This window comes from Carica papaya, chromosome 6, assembly GCF_054855325.1.
Source record: "Carica papaya isolate Zhongbai chromosome 6, ASM5485532v1, whole genome shotgun sequence".
In the NCBI taxonomy this organism is placed as follows: Eukaryota; Viridiplantae; Streptophyta; class Magnoliopsida; order Brassicales; family Caricaceae; genus Carica; species Carica papaya.
The window spans coordinates 5,548,245-5,569,570 of record NC_142314.1 but is presented as its reverse complement, the minus strand read 5'-3'; the positions used below and the strand labels follow the sequence as shown (position 1 = coordinate 5,569,570).

The window sequence follows — 21,326 nt, the reverse complement described above, 5'->3', positions numbered from 1 at the left end:
AAATTAATTTACATTTTTATACTACCTATGTAACACCACAAAATAAATTAAGAGGATAACTATCCATCTACATAATGTGTGTATATATATATTGTTATAAACTTCTATTAAATTACATAAACTAGTATTAAAATAATTTTTTATCTTATTATTAGTATAATTTAAAAGTAAATTAATTTACATTTTTATACTACCTATGTAACACCACAAAATAAATTATATGTAATTTAAAGTTTATAAATATAATTTTTATAATTTATTTTTCATTTAATTTAGAATAAAAATGAAGTAAAATTGATTGAGAAGAATTTTTTTTTTTGAGAAAAATAGATGAAAATTTAGGTTTTGGAGGTATTTTTGAAACAAAAATCGAAAAATAGGGGCCAAAATATAATTTTGGAAAGTTTCACCACGTTAGACGCCCGGTTAGCAGGCCCGGTAAATTAGGACGCGTCGCGTTGTAGTGGATGCAAATGCGGTACCACGCGGGCGATCCGCGTTCCTGCAATCGAACGATGCAAATCCGTTCCCGCGCGCACGGACGACCCAGATATGTTTCCTCTCCAAACACGATTGGACGATCAGATTTGAACGCAATCAGACAGCTCATAGTGGATTGTGATAGACAACCTAGATTGGATCGCAATGAATGGTCCAGATTCACTTCCTATTTAATTGCGATCAGATGACCAAAATCAAATGCGATGGACGACCTAGATCAAAAATGGACGGATAAAAATAACCCCCATCCACACCAAATCCTAACCCTAGCCGCCAGACCCCCTCGTCGGAGAAAAAGACCCGGCTGCCGGAAGGCCACCGCCGCCACCGCTGCCGCACCCACAGCCGCATCGGAGCTTTTTTCGACCGCCAAAAAAGGTAAAAAAAAAATTTTACACGAAATTCAATTTTTAGCGCACCCATGGCCAAATTAGAGCAAAAAGACCGACCAATTGGCCAAAAAAATACCCGTGAAGCCCCGGGGCGCCACAAGAAATTTCACAAAATGCTTCCTATGAGGCCCTTCCCGGTTCCCGTTCTGTGTAATTTTTCCGTTATTTTGATCACCGTGTCCTTCTCTACAGGTTGACCGGAGCAAAACACCCAACCATAATGTGAGCTGGAGGAGCCACCACACCGGATAGCCCCGCCACTAGTGAGTTTCGGATTTTGTCTTTGTTCGGCCAACCGAGACCCTTTAACGTATTTTCTCGCAGGGACCGATGCAAAATCTGCCGAATTCGAGAAAAAATGGTCAAAAACAGCCGACCCAAGGCGGATCACCGCTATGGGCGACGGCGTCGTTGCTGGAGCATGGCGGAGCCACCGTGCCAGAATTCCGAAATTGATCAAGTGGGCTCCGGGACTGATTTTGAGTTTGTTTGGGACATTTATAGGTATTATTAGTGCATTTTAATTTCCGAAGAAAAATTCAGGGAACTTGAGAATCGCCCGTAGACGCAGTCGAACAGCTTAGCTTTTTGGGCATCAAATTGAGTAAGAATCCTTCACCCTATTTCCTATCATAGAATTGAAGTCTAAATAAATAATAATATGGTATTCGTGCAAATTAAATAAATATGCATAATTAATTACGAATTGCTAATGGAGCCCAATCGGAAATTATTCTCTGTTAATTTCTGTTGATTTATTTTATAGTCTAAAAGCATGATGATATCTGGTTTATCAATTAATTTATAACTTCTTTTAATTATATACTATATAATTATATCTTTATATTGAGCATATAAAAATAAATCCATATATAACATAAGCAAGTTTAGATGAAGAGAAAGGGGGGAAAAAACTTACAATGTTCCTACTACTTGGTCTTTGCTTCAGTTTGATTCATGTCAAAATTTCTTGCCATTCCAAAATCAAAAATCTTGGGTTCATTTCTCCGTCCAACAAAATATTAAAAGCTTTACTCTATAATATTTGTGAAGATATAAAAGTTCTTGAGCAATAGCCTCAATAATCTGAAATCTTTTACTCTAGTTTAAGATTCTTCTTTCATTTGGATCTGATACAATAACAATATATTTTATCAAGAAATAAAGTGAAAAGTTAGAATTAAATTGGAGACACTTACATGTAATGAGGTTGAGTAAAATATAATAAAAATTATGTTAAATAATAAAAATAAAACTTTATTCAAAATTTCATACGGAAATAAAAAACTATGTTTAAAATTTATCATACTGATGAAATAATAAACCTATTATTTTAATTCCACTTGAAATTTTTAAAGAGATTAATATTTATCATTTTAAATAAAAAATTGATGGTTTGGAAAGAAAAATTTACCGAATAAAATTTTGTTTGAGCTTCGATTAAGCATGTACTTGTATACCAAAAGTTTTTCGTACTCCTTCACACAACAGCCTATGAGCCTCACAAGATTTTTATGTTGCAGATTGGTAATGAGTTTCAGTTCATTCATGAACTCCTCCAATCCTTGTGAAGACTTCTCCGATAACCTTTTTATTGCTACTACTTGATCTTGAGGCAGATTTCCCTATAAAAAGAATTACCAAGCTCATTATATAATACATATATATATGACAATCTGAATGGATAATATTATTTGATTATGTGTATGTGTAGATATATATATGTATATATATATATATAAAACTTCACCTTATAAACCGCACCAAATCCACCTTCTCCTAATTTATTTGTATCGGAAAAGTTATTCGTAGCTAATAAAATGCTCTTAAAATTGAATTCCACTATCTTTTTGTGCTCCTGCCTGCCTTCACTAGTAAAATTCCTCCCAATCCCATATCTCTCTGCTCCTGCCATAATAATCACTTGTAAAATATAATTGGTTCATTTTTCAAGTATTTTATTAAAAATTAATGATATACTAAGTTATATTTACATAAAAACTATCTTTGATGTTATTGTTATTATTATTATTGTAAAATTAAATAAGGAGAGAAAAAAATACCACGATCCCTTGAGGTCTTCCTTCATCATAGAAAATAGAAAGCGACTACAACAATGAGAAGGAATGCAATTAAGGCAGTGGATGTGGCAATTATTAGCCTCTTATTTTTTATGAGCACATGATTGTCATTCTCATTTCTCCCATCTGCAACTGCATCTTTAAACAAATACATAAAATTAGATCAGTAAATAAATTCTTTGTAAAAAGAAATGAGCGAAAAAAAGGAAAAATGGTAGCTAAAGAATTATACATACTAGATTTGGAGCCTGGAGTTCGAACATAGAGATCTCTACCCTTTTCATCTCCAGACACCATTTCTACAAGATCTAGCAAATCACCATGCCAATTTAAACATCTGATTATATTATCTCTTCCTTCCACATCCAAGTAACCATATGCCGAACAAGAGCAGTTCTGCAAACACTAGGACTAACATGTACTCAAATTCATCATCCCTAACATTATTGGTCGATCACGAAGTTTCATCTTCTGGACCTTCAAAAACCCATCTCTATAGTTGCTGTTAGAGATAGAAGGAAGAGGTTATAGAGACTAATAAGAAGACTCAAGATTTTCTATTGTGGTTCTTACAAAAAACTTCAAATACATGCCAATTTATAGACACTATTACAACTACTAGAAATAATTATAACCACCAATAAACATAATAAATCTAATTTATGATTCATAACTTCTATCAAACCAAAAGATATATACAAACTCTAATTTATGAAGTTCAACCACTAACAAACTAATTAATTATATTCTAATTTGCAAATTAATTTTTAATAGTTGCAGCCAAAATCGTTTTCCACGTTGCAACCACCAGACCACTCTATTTTATCCCATTCTTGTTTATTTATAAGCTTGTAACCAGGCAAACTCTTACAGACTTGCGATGAAGAGGATTCACTCATCAAGTCGAACACACCAGATGGTCCACAATACCTGTAGAAGTCACATATACGAGATGGTTTACTCAAAATAAATGCCCATACATTACCTAGCCAAAAGAGAATTTGGATTTGTCCATCCGATGTTAACAAAATCCAGTCTTTATATACTTGTTTTGGTGAAACAAGTTTGAATGTCACATAATGTTCATCACCAAGAAAGTTGAAAGTGTGGAGGGAGTTATCCAAATTCTTCTACATACCATGTGTGGATTTTGTTCCGCTTGTATCGTACACATTACTTCTCCAATATTGTTTAGAGTTCTTCCAGATGAGTAACTGAGTAAACCCTTCTGGGTCGATCTCGTACGTACATATTCCTTGTTTTGGATCTTGTTTGTTTGACCAAGATGACATAACAACTTCTTTCTTCGTTTTTTTGTTAAAGCTGAGTGCTTTTCTTGGTAGTTTTGTATCAGAAGAAGTGTTAAAGCTTTCCCACATAGTTTTTTCGCCAAGTTTGAGAAGAAGATTTCCGTCGTCTCTCAACAATCCAACTGTTGTGTTTACGGGGTGCTGCAACGTAATACTAGTTGACCAGACAATCTTCTCTGTACTATTTAAAATCAATAAGTTGCCATATCTAAGCGTGAATTTACCTGGATAATCCAGTGGGGAGTCTTTGTTGGCAACCCAAACAACTTTTTATGGGGCCTAAATCATGATACCAGTTACTCACATAGCTCTTATTGGAATTCTCCAGACTGAAGAACCCTAATGCAAATGTATCAGTTGGAGAAATTAGGGTTTTATATCTAGTGATGTAATCTCCAGATAGTATATTGCCTTCGCATCTGTAAAGCATTCTGCAAAGAGAATATGTTACAAGAAATACAAAAACAATCATGATATCATGGCAACCCATTTGAAAAACTAAAGATTTTCTCACATCTGCCCAGAGAACCATTAAAACGACGATATTTATAATAATAAGGTTCTATATTAGGAAAGAAAATGACTTTTAATTCCTTGAATTTTTAGACTCAATTTTGAATTTTTAGCTCTATAGTAGAAATGTATGTAAATAATTTGTTGTATGATATTTTTCATTGTTTGAATTAATTAAAAGCCAATCGATTTAGACTTTTTGATGCGTTTAAATCTTTGAAAGAAATGTGTCAGGTTGATTCTTAATGACGATCCTCTAGTTGTTCACGTTCATTTGTTTGCTTGTTTTCTCCATGGACCCAAACACGCCTTTGAGAAATCAAGGAGGAATTATTTGTGGCCAAACATATCTTAATATAAGAAAATAACAAAATTAACAAAAATTGCAATATGATTTAATTCTCGAAATAATTTTTTAATTATGTGTATCTTCCAAGATTTTTCTAAAATAGTCTTTAATTTTGTATTTTAAAACAATTTTTCAAAATGTATTAAAGCTGAAAATTATTAAAATTACTACTACCAATAATACTTTCCACTATTTGCCAACACAATGCATGTTTTATTTCAGTACATCACTTTTGATAAATGCAATATTCAACTGAACACAAGAGCGATCTTACCAGGTGGAGATCTGGTAATTTGTAGAGTTAATTGAAATTTAAGTTTTATTTACTTAAAAGAATTATAATAAATGTTATTAGAGCCTTTCTTGGTTATAAGTTTGTGAGGAAAAAAAAACATGCAGAGCATGCAAGAAAGACATTTATAATAAAAAAAAATATTATCTGATAAAAGTAAAATACAGTATTTTAATTGTAAAAGATTTGGGCATGTATAGAAAAATTACAGGTTTAAAAATGAACAAGTACCTTTTGTTCAAGAAGAAGATTTTTTTTTTTTTAAAATGGAGAGAAGTACTCCAAGAGAATTAATAACATATTTTAATGAGAAGTGTAGCACCCGGAAAGGAGGAAGAAAAAAAAAAAAAAAGCCACGTCAGCAGGCCCGGTCAGCAGTCCCGGCCAACCGGGGCCTGCCACGTGGCAAGACCACGTCGCTCTGAAAAGTAGCCACGTTGGCGATCCGCGTGGGTGCAATCCGACGGCCCAGATCAATCGCGCGATCGGACGGCCCAGATTCAATCGCACGGACGGCCCAGATTCAATAAAAAACGAACGGCCCAGATTAAAACGAAATGGACGGCTGAGATCAAAAGGCAAGGGGTTATAAATAGAACCCCCACACCAGACCACAAACCCTAGCCGCCTGCCGCTCGCCGGAGAAGACGAACCAGAGGCTGACCGCTGCCACCCGCCGCCGCACTGGGGAAATTTCCGACCGCCGATCGAGGTAAATTTCATACCCCCGACTCGTTTTTTCATGCTGATTCCTTCTGTGGCCAAATCGAAGCCAAAATCCCGGCCAAACGGCCGGAATACGCGGCCGAAGACCAGCGGCGCCGCCGCGCCCCCTCTCGGTTTTTGCCTCCGACGAGGCCCTTCCCGGCCTCCGTTTGATGCAATTTTTATATCACCGTGATCACCATTCTTTTCTCTACAGGTTGACCGGAGCCGAATCACCAAACCCCGAACCTCGCCGGAGAGCCGCCGCACCCGAGAGCGCCGCCGCCGGTAAGCTCTGTTTTTCCGTGATTTTTTGGCCCCCCGAGGGTCCTAGGGTTTTTTTTCTCACAGGGACTGATGCGAGTGTGGCCGAATTCGGCCAAAAACGACCGAAAACAGCCAACCCGAGGCGACTCGCCGCCGCCAGCGGCGGCGCCGTCGCCGGAGCACGGCGGAGCCGCCGTGCCGGAGTTGCGATATTGGCCAAAAAGGGGCCTTGAGCCTAATTTGAGATTTTTTGGAACACGTGCAGGTACCGTTAGTGTGTTTCAGTTCCCCGGGAAAAATTCAGGGAAAATTAGGGACGGCCTGTAGGCGCACTGTGAATCGTATTCGGATCCCGAACACTGTGAATCGTATTCGGATCCCGAAAATAAGTAAGGACCCCTCACCCTATTTCCTATCACGGTATTAAAGTTCAAAATGATAAAACGGTATTTCTTGAATTAACGAATGTGTGAAATTGCTTAAGGTTGCTAATGGAGCCCGAGTCTAGTGTGATTGGTGATTTACTGTTATTTGGCCTGTTTACAGCTTTAAATGCAGCACGAGGTTTGATGTGTTCATTTTATAGATTTGTGTGCATATACTACGTTTTTATTAATTATGGGTTGAATGACTTAAAAACTGATACTGTATGTTGTCTGTTTGGCATGAATTACGATTTGCTTGTTTAAATGTGAATTGATGATGCTGACTGAGGAAAAGGAAAATAAAAGATTGTGTAGACTGATAATTGTATTATGGGGGTCAGCCTGACTAGATATCCTGGGAGATGGTGGACGGACCGGGTCCGTAGGGAACCCTACCGGGATTGTGGTCTCACATGCCGGACGGGGTATGGAGATCTTATGGTTTGGCGCCCATACCGGACGGGGTATGGGGACGGCCCGTTTCACCCTCATACCGGACGGGGTATTGAGGTTTATGGTTTTGGCGCCCATACCGGACGGGGTATGGGGACGGCCCTGGAAACTGATTATGAATGTTAAAGGTTAACAGGTAGCGGGACCCCTATGGACCCCCATGGATACTAGTAGGCTGGTAAATGAGAAAAGGATATGTTGTATAATGATTGAATTACAAAAGGTGTGATAAGTGCTATATTTTACAACTTATATTATTCCTTGATTGTGATAATGTTATTGTTTTTCTTATATTGTTTCATGAATTCCACCGAGGTAAGTGGATGGTAAAGGTTTTATCATAAATAAAAGGATTTGTTGTAAATCATGCTCCATTGGTCTTTTGTGTTTTTCTACCCACCTTTACCTCCGTGACGGTGAGATATCGTGATGTTCTTACTGGGCTAGTGTAGCTCACTCCTTATTTAACCATTTCAGATCAGGAAGACATGGTTCCCGAGCCCGTTCCGCAGGAGGACGACGAAGGGGATGCCTAGAGACTCTGTAGTCATACTCATAGTTTTATTTTCGAGTTTCTCTTTTAGTTAGTTTAATCTTTTATATTTTAAGTACATTTTTGGGTTTTCGTGTAAGGGATGTTAACTGAAATTTTGATCTCGCTTCCGTATTTTATGTGTTTAAATACTCATTCCATTTTAACATTTCCGAGGCCGTTACAAGAAGTGCATCAATAATTAGTTATTAATGAAAAATACATCAACAATTGAATTTTAACGTGAAATGCATCACCGAAATTTGGTATTTATAATTTTTATATTAAGAGAGAGTATTAAACGTTATGTAGAAATTATTATTTATTTTATTTATTAATTTAAATTCAAATAATTTTTTCTTTTAATTAGATTTAGTTTATGTTTATTTTTAAATATTATATAGTTAGTGAGAATTTATCTTTTAAGAAATTTAGTTCATGGTTATCTTTTAGATATCATGTAGTAAGTGGTATCTTATTTTTATAATATTAATTTATATATAAATCTATTGAAAAAAACATTTAGTTGTTAATTTTAAATAACTAATTTAAATCAAAGTTCTTTTTACCTAGAAAAACTGGGACAGACCGATGGTAAGAATGGCTGCTTTGGTAACATGCTATTGGGATTTTCTTCTACTCACCAAAGTTTATTAGTGAAAGCTAAAATCTTCAAATGTAACGACTCGGAACTTGAAATGAAGTAAATTATAAATTAAGTATGAAAGCGAAATAATAGTGTTAGGGTTTACATTCCTTACACAATAATTCAAAATACCCAATAGGGTTACGGGAATGACATTTCTAAAAGAACAACTAATAATCAAAGAAATAAATGAAAAGTAAACAAACTGAACGTCCTACTCGCAACCCTTTTGTGGATCGGGATCTGGATCTTGGTCCTCTTGATCTGAAATAGTTAATGAAGGAGTGAGTTATACTATTCTAGCAAGAATATCACACTACTCATCGATACAGAAATAAAGATTGGTAAAAATCATAAAAATAACTAATAGAGCTCTTATTTTAAGTAAATTCATTTATCATAAGTAAAATCATTTATTATACCCTTACCGTAACGAAATTTTCAAAGACTGACCTGTGGAGGAAATGACATAAACAATCTCATGTACAATTAACTAGAACAACAACTTTTCTTTTTTATCTGTTTATTGGTATCCATTGGGGTTCATAGGAATGTCCCCACTACGCGTGAACCCTTATTCAACATTTTTAATTAATTGGCCGTCACCATACCCTGTCTGGTATAAGCGTCAAAAATACCATCCCTCAATACCCCGTCCGCTATGAGGGTGAAAAGGGTCGTCCCTATACCTCGTCCGATATGAGCGACAAAGTACAAATCCTCAACACCTCATCCAGTATGAGGCAACGTTCACAGTAGGGTTTCCTATGTACCCGGTCTGTCCACTATCTCTTAGGATATCCAGTAAGGCTACAATTCATTCATTCACTTAACCAGGAAATTACCCATTTACATTTAATTTTCAGTTTCACAATTTAACTGTAAATCATACAAAACAAGCAATACATGCATCAAGAAAATACAATTGAATCATCATACCAACTTTAGTGTAATATTATGCATTTGAAATAGTAAAATCAATCAAACAGGATCAACAGTGGATAATAACCAATTCCACCTCCATTAGTAACCTATGATTAATTATTGAGATTTTTTAAATTGTACAAAATACCACATTATTTATAATTAAACTTCAATTTTCTAACAAAAAATAGGGTGAGAGATTCTTACTCGAATCGATGTTCGAAACACTAAGTTTTCAGCTACCTCTACTGGTGATCTCTAGGTTCCCTGAATTTTTCTTTGGAGATTAAAACATGCTCCAAGTACCTAAAAGTATCTCAAAAAATTCCAAATCGGTGTTAGAAACCTTTTTTTGGCCAATTTTGGGATTCCGGCAAGGTGGCACTGTTGTGCTCTGCCGACAGTGGTTTGTCTTAAGTTGGCCCTTTTTGGTCAGTTTCAGCCGATTTTGACCAATTTTGTACTCATTCATGTGAGAAAATACGTTAAGGGACCTCGGTTGGCCGATAAAAGTTAAAAAACATAAGTTTACCGGGTGTAGAATTTTTCGGTGCGACGACTCCGTTGGCTCACCTTCACGGTTGGGTGTTTTTCTTCGGTCATCCTATGGGATACAAAATGGTGAATACAATAGTGAAAAAATTATACGAAACGGGAATCGAGAATGGCCTCATCGAAGGTGATTTTTTATTTTTCCCGTGGCGGTGCTGCCGGGCTTTACTCGCGGTTTCTACCTCATCCATTGGTCATTTTTCTTTGATTTGGTCATGGGGGTGTTCAAAATCAAATTTCGAGCGAATGAATTTTTTTTACCTCTTTTGGCAATGGGAGATGGCTTCCGCACGGTGGCGGGAGGCGGTCAGCTCCCTTCCCAATGACTGGTTCTTCTTCTCCGGGCGGGTGGTAGTGGCTAGGGTTAGGGTTTAGTGTGAAGTGAGGTATTTATATTCGTCTCCTTTTAATCTGAACCATCCATCGTATTTAATTTGAAACGTCTGATCGCGTTTAAATAGAAAGTGAATCTAGATTGTTCATCGCGATTTGATCTAGACCATCCAATCACATTTAAATAAGAAGCGAATCTAGACCGTTCATCGCGATTTGATCTGAATTGTACGATCGCGTTTAAATGGAGAACGGATCCAGACCGTCCACACGTGCAGGAACAAATTTGGACTGTCTGATCTTGGTCACGCGAATTGCCAGCATGGCCTTCCGCGTGGCACTGCGCTAGTGTGCCTTGCCACGCAGCGCGCTCTAGTTCGTCGGGACTATTGACTGAGCGTTCTACGTGCTACATTTTTCTTAAATTGTATTTTGACCCCCAGTTTCTAATTTTTCTTTTAAAAACACCATCAGAATCCAAATTTTCTCCTCTTTTTCCCATTTTTTTTCAATTTCATCATCCACCTATTTTTTTTTTCATTTTTACATTAAATAAAAATTCAAAAATTTAAAAATTATTTTTATACATTAATTTTAAATATATTAAAATTAATTATAGGTATTACAACTCTCCTCCTCTTAAAAGAAATCTTATCCCTCAAATTTGTCTCTTTCTCACTCAATCAAATAGTTGGGGATATTGGGCTCTGAAGTATGATTCTAGCTCACATATGGGCTCTCCCTGTGTGTGATTCTGCCATAGGATCTTAACAAAGGGAATTTCCTAGTTGCAGAGTATTTTACTCTTTCGGTCGACAATACTGACCAGTACTCCCTTGTAGGATAGATCCTCTTGGAGTGAAGGGGCTCGTGGGACAAGACGTGCGAGGGGTCTAGGTTGTACTTGCATAGCATGGACACATGAAACACATTATGGACCCTAAAAAATTCTAGAGGCAGTGCTAGTCTGTAGGCAGCAGTACCAATTCTATCTAAGATTTCAAATAGCCTAATAAGCCGAGAATTTAGTTTTCCCATCTTGCAAAACCTACTGATTCCTTTGAATGGAGTGACCTTAAGGACACCTGATCACCTTTCTCAAATTCTAAATCCCTTCTCTGGTATCCGCATAACTCTTCTACCTACTCTGAGCCGTCTGGATGTTCTTCCTGATCTTAACTATTTTGTCTGTAGTCTCCTCCACAAGATCTCGACCAAATAATCTTTTATCACTTACCTCTTCCCAACAGATCGGCGATCTACATAGGCGGCCATACAATATCTCGTACAGAGTCATGCCAATACTCGCTTGGTAGTTGTTATTGTAGGCGAACTCTATTAGGAGTAAATGATTATCCCAATGGTCCCCGAAATCAAGAACACAAGCTCGGAGCATATACTCCAGTGTACGGATCGTCCCTTTTGATTGTCCATCAGTCTGAGGGTGGAATGCATTACTAAAGGATAATTTCATTCCCATGACTTCCTAAAAACTAGACCAGAACCAAGAAGTGAACCTGGGGTCCCTGTCGGACACTACTGTCACTAGCACCCCATGTAATCTGACTATCTCCCATTTATACATTCTTGTTAGTTTGTCTAAAGGGTCGGTCATTTTGATGACCAAGAAGTGGGAAGACTTGGTGAGCCGGTCAATAATTACCCAAATGACATCATGTCCTAAGCGTGGTATAGGCAGTCCTATCACGAAATTCATTGTGATATGTTTTCATTTCTACTCTGGAATTGGTAATGACTGAAGTAGCTCGCCTAGGATTGATGTTTTGCCTTGACTTGTTGACATACCAAACACTTGGAAACAAAGTCGGTTACATCTCTTTTCATCTCGTTCCACCAAAATCAAGGTCGTATACTTTGATACATCTTAGTGCTTTCAAGATACATGGAAAATTTTGAGTTATGGTCCTCTGTCATGATGTCCCTTTTCAGCTCACTGTCACCTAAAACACACATCCTGTCCTAAAATCTAAGCAACCCATTAGCAAAAACTCAAATTTCTGAATCAACTCCCTGTTCTATATCTTTCTTGAGGGTTACTAGGGTGGAATCGGTGGATTGGGCTTCCTTTATTCTCTAAATCAACTCATGTTGAACAGTCAGTTGGGCCAAATAGGTGACTCTCTTTAGGTCTTGAAGTTGTACCTGTTGTGTGGCCCCTATTGCCCTGCATTCTGAAACTATTAGGTGAGCTAATATACTTGCACTTTTTCTGTTGAATGCATCGGCTACCATGTTGCCCTTACTCGGGTGATACAAGATGTTGCAGTCGTAGTCTTTGAGGAGTTCTATTCATATTCTCTTACGCATGTTGAGATCCTTCTGAGTGAATATGTGTTTTAAGCTCTTATGATCGATATAGATTTGAAATATCTCTCCATATAAGTAATGGCGCCAAGTCTTCAAGGCGTGGATAATCGTGGCAAGTTCCAAGTCATGGGTGAGGTAGTTTTTCTTGTGACTCTTAAACTGTCTGTACCCATAGGTTATGACCTTTCCATGTTGCATCAGAACACAACCCAACCCTAGGTAGGAGGCATCACTATAAATAGTATATCCACCTGTCTCACTCGGCAAGAGCAACACAAGTGCGGTAGTCAACCGCTTCTTTAGTTCTAAAAAACTATTTTCAAAGTTTTCATTCCACTTGAACTTGATGTTCTTCTTTGTGAGCCGAGTCAAAGAAGTAGCTAGACTAGAAAATCATTCTACAAACCTGTAGTAATAACTTGTCATTCCCAGAAAGCTATGAATCTCCTTGACCGAGGTTAATTTTTCTCAGCCGAGCACTGTCTCAACCTTTTCAAGGTTCACTAATACTCCATCACTTGATATGATGTGCCTTATAAAAGTAGTCTACTCGAGCCAGAACCCATACTTACTTAGCTTAACATACAACTTCTTTTCTATGAGAACTTATAAAACCTGAGTCAGATGGTGAGCGTGTTCTTTTCTGCTTTTTGAATAGAACAGGATATCATCGATGAATACAATAACGAACTGATTCAGGAATTGTCTGAAAATCCTGTTCATCAAATCCATGAAGATGGCTGGTGTGTTGGTTAGTCCAAATGATATGACCAAGAACTCACAATATTCGTACTTAGTTCGAAAGGCTATTTTGGGAATGTCTTGTGCCTTGATCTTTATCTGATGGTAACCTGAATGTAGATTTATTTTGGAGAAGACTTGAGTACCCTGTAATTGATCAAAAAGGTCGTCGATCCTGGGGAGGGGGTACTTGTTCTTGATCATAACCCTGTTCAGTCTTCTGTAGTCAATACATAATCTTAATGTTTTATCTCCCTTTTTTGCAAATGTGATTTCGGAAACCTAATGGGACACACTATATCGGATGAATCCATTATCCTGCAATTCATTGATCTATTTCCTCAACTCCTCCATCTCAACACGACTCATGTGGTAAGGAACAACCGAAATAGGCTGGGTATCTGGCTGAAGGTCTATGGTGAATTCAAATTCTCTGTCCACTAGCAGTTCGGATAGTTCATTCGGGAACACATCCAGGAAGTCTCAGACTACCAAAATCTTTTTAATACAAATTTCTTTCTTGAGTTTGCCTAGTTAGAGAAAATAGCTGGGTTAAAGTACTTGATAATAGAAAAAATTGACATGAGGGAACAAATGTTAAACAATTTTATTAATTTGTAAATGACTTCTCATTAGGAGGGTTGAATACAAGCTTCTTATAAAAATAATCTACAGTGGCGTGATACACCGCTAACCAGTTCATTCTTAGGATTACATCAAAGTCCTCTGTGTCAATCTCTATCAGGTCCATCAAGGGTGAAACTAGGTCTTGTGGAAGGGGGCCAGATGTTGCTGGAGAGGGACTGGGTGGCCTTGTAATGGTGTCAAATGACACGATGGGGGCTCTGAATTGTATTATGACAGTGTCGAATGATACGACAATGGAGCAGGGTTGCATCGAGGTGGCGTTAGATCCTCTCGAAGTGACCCATCTCGGGCTGCCCTATTCAGTAAGGGACCTCATCTACTTGTGTCTTTATACTTATTTTTCAAAAAAAGGGTTGGGCGATGGTTCGCATTTAGTATTTTTAAGTCTTTGTGTAAGAAATAATTCTGAGGAACACAGCTCTGATACCAACTGTAACGACCTGAAACTTGAAAAGAAGTAAATTATAAATTAAGTACATAAGCAAAATAATAGCGTTAGAGTTTACATTCCTTACACAGTAATTTAGAATACTCAATAAGGCTACGAGAATGACCATTCTAAAAGAAAAACTAATAATTAAAAAAATAAATGAAAAGTAAATAAATTGAACGTCCTACTCGCAACTCTCTTGTGGATTGGGATCTGGATCTTAGTCATTTTGATCTGAAATGGTTAATGAAGGAGTGAGCTATACTATTCCAACAAGAATGTCACATTACTCACCGATACAGAAATGAATGTTAGTAAAAATCATAAAACAACTAATGAAGCTTTTATTTTAAGTAAATTCATTTATCATAAGTAAAATCATTTATTGTACACTTACCGTAACGAAATTTCTAAAAACTGACATATAGAGGCAATGACACAAACAATCTCATAATCTCATGTACAATTAACCAGAACAACAACCTTTTCTTTTTATTTGCCTACTAGTATCCGTGGGGGTTCATAGGGATATCCCCACTACGCGTGAACTCTTATTCAACATTTTTAATTAACCGTCATCCCCATACCCCGTCCGATATGACTACAAAAAATACCATCCCTCAATACCTCGTCCGGTATGAGGATGAAATGGGTCGTCCCCATATCCTGTCCGGTATGAGTGCCAAAGTACCAATCCTCCATATTTCGTCCGGTATGAGGCAACATTTACGGTAGGATTTTCTATGTATCCGGTCTATCCACCATCTCCTAAGATATCTAGTAAAGCTACCATTCATTCATTCACTTAACTAAGCAATTATCCGTTTACATTTAATTTTTAATTTCATAATTTAACTGTAAATCACATAAAATAAACAATATATTCATTAGAGGAAACATAACTGAATCATCATACCAGCTCCAGCATAATATTATACATTTGAAACAGTAAAATCAATCAAACAGGATCAACAGTGGATAATAACCGATTCTGCCTCCATTAGTAACCTATGATTAATTATCGAGATTTTCTAAATTATATAAAATTCTACATTATTTATAATTAAACTTCAATTCCATAACATGGAATAGGGTGAGAGATTCTTACTCGAATCAATGTTCAAAATACTAAATTTTTAGCTGCCTCTACTAGCGGTCCCCAGGTTCTCTAAATTTTTTTTGGAGATTAAAATACGCTACAAGTACCTAGAAATACCCCAAAAGATCTAAAATCGGTGTTAGAAATCTTTTTCGGCTAATTTCTGAATTTCGGCACGGCAGCGTCGCTGTGCTTCGGCGATTGCACTGCCGCTCGCGGCTGCGGTTTGCCTCGTGTTGGCCCTTTTCGGCCAGTTTCAACCGATTTCAGTTAGTTTTGTACTCATTCCTGCGAGAAAACTCATTAAGGGGCCTCGATTGGCAGGAAAAAGTCGAAAAACAGAAGCTTACCAGTAGCGGAGTTTTTCGGTGCGGCGGCTCCGCAGGCTCACCTTTGCGGTTGGGTATTTTTCTTCGGTCAAATTGTGGAAAATAAAATGGTGAATACAATGGTGGAAAAAGTACACGAAACAAGATTTGGGAAGGGCCTCATTAGAGGCGATTTTTTATTTTTCCCACGGCGACGCCACCGTGCTTTACCCGAAGTTTCTGGCTCATCTGCCAGTCTTTTTGCTCTGATTTGGCAATAGTAGTGTTCAAAATTGAATTTCGAGCGAATGAGAAAATTTTTACCTCTTTTGGCGGTCGGAGGTAGCTCCGGCACGACAACGGGAGGCGGTCAGCTCCCTTCCCGGCGACTGGTTCTTCTTCTCCGGCGACCGGGGGAGGGGGGGGGGTCTGGCTGCTAGGGTTAGGGTTTAGTATGAAGTGAGGTATTTATATCCGTCTTCTTTTAATCTGGACTGTTCATCGCGTTTGATCTTGACCGTCTGATCTTGTTTAAATATAAAGTGAATCTGAACCGTTCATCGTAATTTGATCTGGACCGTCCGATCGTGTTTAAATAGGAAGTGAATCTAGACTGTTTATGACGATTTGATCTCGACTGTATGATCGCGTTTAAAGGGAGAACGGATCCGGACCGTTCACACGTGCAGGAACAAATCTGGACCGTCCGATCGCGGTCAAGCGAATTGCCAGCATGGCCTTCTGCGTGGCACCGCGCCGGCGTGCCTCTCCACGCGGCGCGCTTTGGTTCGTCGAAGCTGCTGACTGGGCGTCCAACGTGGTACATTTTTCCTAAATTACGTTTTGACTCCCTATTTTTAATTTTTCTTTCAAAAACACCCATAAAATCTAAATTTTCACATCTTTTTTCAAAATTATTTTCAATTTCATCATTCACCTATTTTTTTTTTTCATTTTTACATTGAATAAAAATTTAAAAATTATATTTATACAAGAGACCGTCACATTTTGAAGAAAAACATACTAGTAGTCACATTGATTTACTACAAAAATCATCAAAATAAAAGGACTCAGCGTCAACTACAAGACCAACAAAATACTTGGATTTGTGTTTGGTTCCAGCAGGTGGCAATATTAAATTGGTGACAAGAAATCAAAAACAAAAACAATTACACCTCGCTTTCAATCTTCTCATTTTTGACCAAGTAAACAAGCCAACTACCACCACAGACCCCACAAAAGAAGACTTGAATTAATTCAACAGAACCAAAAGGAGCGTGTATGAGAAAGGAGTAATTTTATTTTATGAAATAATATCAAAATCAGTGCCGCCTGTAGCCAGTAGACCTATTTGACTTTAAAATTAAGTAATTATCAGGTTTTATACGTGTAGGGGCTCTCTTTCCTCGCAAGAGAACGCGTTACATGATAAATATCTATATATATATATATATATATACACTTATTTATCATTTATATTTCATACAAAATTCTACTAAATTATAAAAATTAGTATCATAATAACCTTTTATCTTACTATCACTATAATTTAAAAATAACTTGTTTTACATTTGTTTACTACCGAACATCTAATCAAGTTATTATCATCTTATTATAGGAATGAAAATGAAATTATAGGTAAAAAATTATATTATCGTTACTCATCCAAAGGATATATTTTTTTTTTACGAGATAGAAGCGGGATAGTTTCATTTTCTAACATTAAAACCATTAAAGACATGGTTGGTGGATCAATTGATATTTTTTGAATGCACAATAAATTGATGTGAATACACCTTTCATCTTGTTGAATGGAATATATATCAAGTATCGATGCTTTACTCTTTTTTTTTTTTTTTTTTTATTTTATGCGTAAGTCATACTTTAAAAATAATTAATTTCAAGATTGGGAAATTTATGAATGTAATTGTTCATCATAAACATAATGTTTCTTTTTCTACTCGCAATCTCTATCAACAATATTTTAAAACTAATTATATTTGACTTTCTTAAAAATTTTCATATACATCATATTCAAGTGACATATATCTATAGGATTAATAATCAAAATTGATCCTAATTAATATAATAGTAGTTTGACTAAAAATATAAAGATAAAAAAATTAATAACAATAATTAAAAATATCGTCAAGTATCTACTTTCATGCTCTAAGGAAATGTTACTTTTCCCACAAATATATATACTTTTTCTTTGTTTAAGAAAAAAACTTTAATTTGGCTTTTTTAATTCGTTGTCACTACTCTATGCTTAGTTCATTAACAAAATAAATGTTTCTCTATGCTTAAAAATGAATTTTAAGTAAGAAAAAAAAATGTTACCTCGAAAAAAAAATGTTACCTGGAACTTTTCCTATTCATTTTTTTTATATGATAAAAAAGTATGATGAATTTTTAACTTGTTTTTATTATCTAATTAAGAAAATTTAACTGTTTCATAATATTCATTTTACTAACAAGACATAATAGATATGCTGAAACTTAACCTAATTTAATAATTACAACCCTATTAACATATTAATGATTTAAATTCTCAAATTAAAAACCTATACAAATTAATAATAAGTGGAAAAGATCTCTTGCAATAACTTATATATACCTACAGACCCAAATAAAATTAGTAATTATCGTTAACTAATTTTTTAAGGAAATATTTAAAATTTAAAATGTTTTGTTTTATTCATATATTAATATACTTATTTTTAATTTATAACTTTCTTTTAATGATATATTATATAACTAAATCTTTATGTTGAGCATATAAAAATAAATCCATATATAACACAAGTAAGCTCAAATGAAGAGAAAGGGAGGAAAAAAACATACTATGTTCCTACTACTTTGTGGATCTTTTGTAACAACTAGAAAAAAAAAAGTAAATGAAAAAAAAAAGAAATAAAATAAAAAATAAAGAAACCCAAAGTGGGAGAAGAGAGGGGCGGAAAAGAAAAGAAGAGGAAGAAGAAGAAGAGGAAAGAGAAGAAGGCGCGACAAACAGCCAATCAGTGCGACGCGGATAAGTGGCGGCCAAAGGAAGAGTGTTAGATTATTAAAAATCAGTTAAAACTTATTTTTATCTTGAATTTGAATTTTAGTTTTTTTGGATTCAATTGTAACGGGATAGGGTAGAATGCTAGCCTATCACTTGCATGAGAAAATAGGATTTATAGTTGTAAACCGGCTTATTTAAACCATGCAAATAAAAATGAAAAGGACATAACTTTTTCTTCATTGCCTTCTTCAAAACCAACTAAGCACCGAAACAGAGGCATTTGCAGTGTTACACTTTGTTTCGGTGCTCTCTCTCTCTCTTACTGACTCTCTCTATAAAAGCTATGTAAATAGCCTTTGCATACAATAAATTCCCACGCGAAAATATTATATGGTATCAGAGCTTCTTGTCTTAAGGGATTTGTGAAAAGAATACAACTTACCCACCAATCTAAAAAAAAAAAATCATTACAAAAATGGCAACCTGTTCTGGTTCATCTGCACCTCCTCACTTCAATGGCAAAAATTACCATGTTTGGGCACTGAAAATGGAGATTCATTTACAATCTCTAAATCTCTGAGATGTGGTTCTCAATGACACTGAGCCACCTCCATTGTGGGACACTACGTCCCTAACTCAGATCAAAAGACATGAAGAGGAACTTATGAAGAAACCTCGTGCACTTGCTTGCATTCACTCAGCTATCTCAGACACAGTTTTCAGTAGGATCATGCCCTACAAAACTCCCCAGCTGGCTTGGGACAAAATCAAAGAAGAATTTGAAGGTGGTACCAGAAGCAAGAGAACAAAGCTACTGAAACTAAATGCAGAGTTTGTGATGTTACGGATGAAAGAAGATGAGACCGTGAGACAGTACGTGTCTAAGCTGATGGATGTTGTGAACAAAATAAGGTTGCTGGGCGAGAACTTTCCTGACTCACTGGTGGTAGAACAGATTCTAATCAGTTTACCAGCTCGGTTTGAGTCCAAAATCTCTGTGCTGGAGAGGTTGAATGATACTGATACCATCACTACAGTTGAGCTTATCAATAAGCTGGAGTCGCAGGAGCAGCGAGCCAACATAAGGGAAACTAGTTACACAGAAGGAGCCTTGTTCATAAAAACCAAAGCAGCAATTGAGAACAAAGGGAAGTAGATAGGAGAGAAGAGCTCAATTGAGAAGCAATCTAGAAACCAAAACCGTGGCAAGCAATCAAAATTTTCTCCTTGTAAAATTTACACATTGACCAACCATCTAGAAAAGGATTATTAGTACAAGGACAATAAGGCAATTCAATGCCATTTCTGTAAAAAACTTGGCCACAAGGAAAGAAACTGTAGGTTGAAGCAAAAGCAAGACCAACCTAAAGGAGAGACTCAGCAAGCGAACATCACCGAAGCAATTGGTGAAGCTTCAGCAAATTTGTTTGTGGCCTCAAATGAAGTCATAGATGAGGATGACACAAAATGGATTGTTGACAGTGGGTGTACATCCCACATGTGCAAGAACGAATCCATGTTTACCTACTTAAACGAAGCTCTGAAAGTTAAAGTGAGGTTGGGAAATGGCAAGTTTGAGAATGAAAAAGGTAAGGGCATTATCTCTGTAAATACCCACCTCAGTACACGGTATATTACAAATGTGCTTTTTGTACCTACATTAAAGCAAAATATGTTAAGTGTCAATCAGATGACAAATAATGAGTATAAGGTATTTTTTGAGAGAAAATTCTGTCAGATTTATGATCCTTATGGGAAGCATATCGAGATAGCACCAAAGGTTAATCAGAATTACCTGCTGTACATGAAGAAGCCAGCACGCATGGCTTGTTATACTAATACAAATGAGGGAGAAATTTGGCACAGAAGGTTTAGACATTATCACATGTCTGGCCTGAAGAAGTTGCAAATTGAGAACCTGAGTCTCAATCCCCCTACACTTAGTAAAACCAACACTGTCTGCAGTGTATGTCAAATGAGCAAGATGCACAGAAACACATTCCTTGTGCAAGCTAGCACACAGGCAACAGAAAAGCTTCAACTTGTTCACTCTGATATCTGTGGGCCAATGAGCCAATATTCCTTGAATGGGAGCAGGTATTTCTCCCTTTTTATTGATGATCAGACCCGGATGACCTGGGTCTACTTTCTCAAAAATAAAGCTGAAGTGTTTGGTAAGTTTAAGGAGTTCAAATCGATTGCAGAAAGGAAAAGCGGGTGTTCACCTAAAGTGCTAAGAACTGATAATGCCCTTGAGTATAATTCACAGGAATTTAGGGAGTTTTGTATCTCTTAAGGGATCAAAAGGCAACTTGTTGCCCCCTACTCACCGCAGCAAAACGGTGTTGCAGAAAGGAGGAATAAAACTGTGGTGGAAATAGGGAAATGTCTGATGAATGAGCTGAAGCAGTAAACACATCTGTTTACTTACTTAATCAGCTGCCCACTCAAGCCCTCGAGAAGATCACGCCATTTGAAACCTGGCAT

General features: G+C 36.6%; 1 protein-coding gene across 1 annotated transcript; it reads right to left on the bottom strand.

Moving 5' to 3' along the window:
- Positions 1-1,822: 1,822 nt before the first annotated feature.
- Positions 1,823-11,755, bottom strand: LOC148253248 (G-type lectin S-receptor-like serine/threonine-protein kinase At1g61460). Its single transcript, XM_088222315.1, is given in 10 exon segments — positions 1,823-1,887; positions 1,890-1,922; positions 2,308-2,518; positions 2,644-2,801; positions 3,211-3,282; positions 3,391-3,476; positions 3,905-3,959; positions 4,113-4,465; positions 4,509-4,715; positions 11,553-11,755. Coding segments are annotated over 10 exon segments (1,443 nt in total).
- Positions 11,756-21,326: the final 9,571 nt, after the last annotated feature.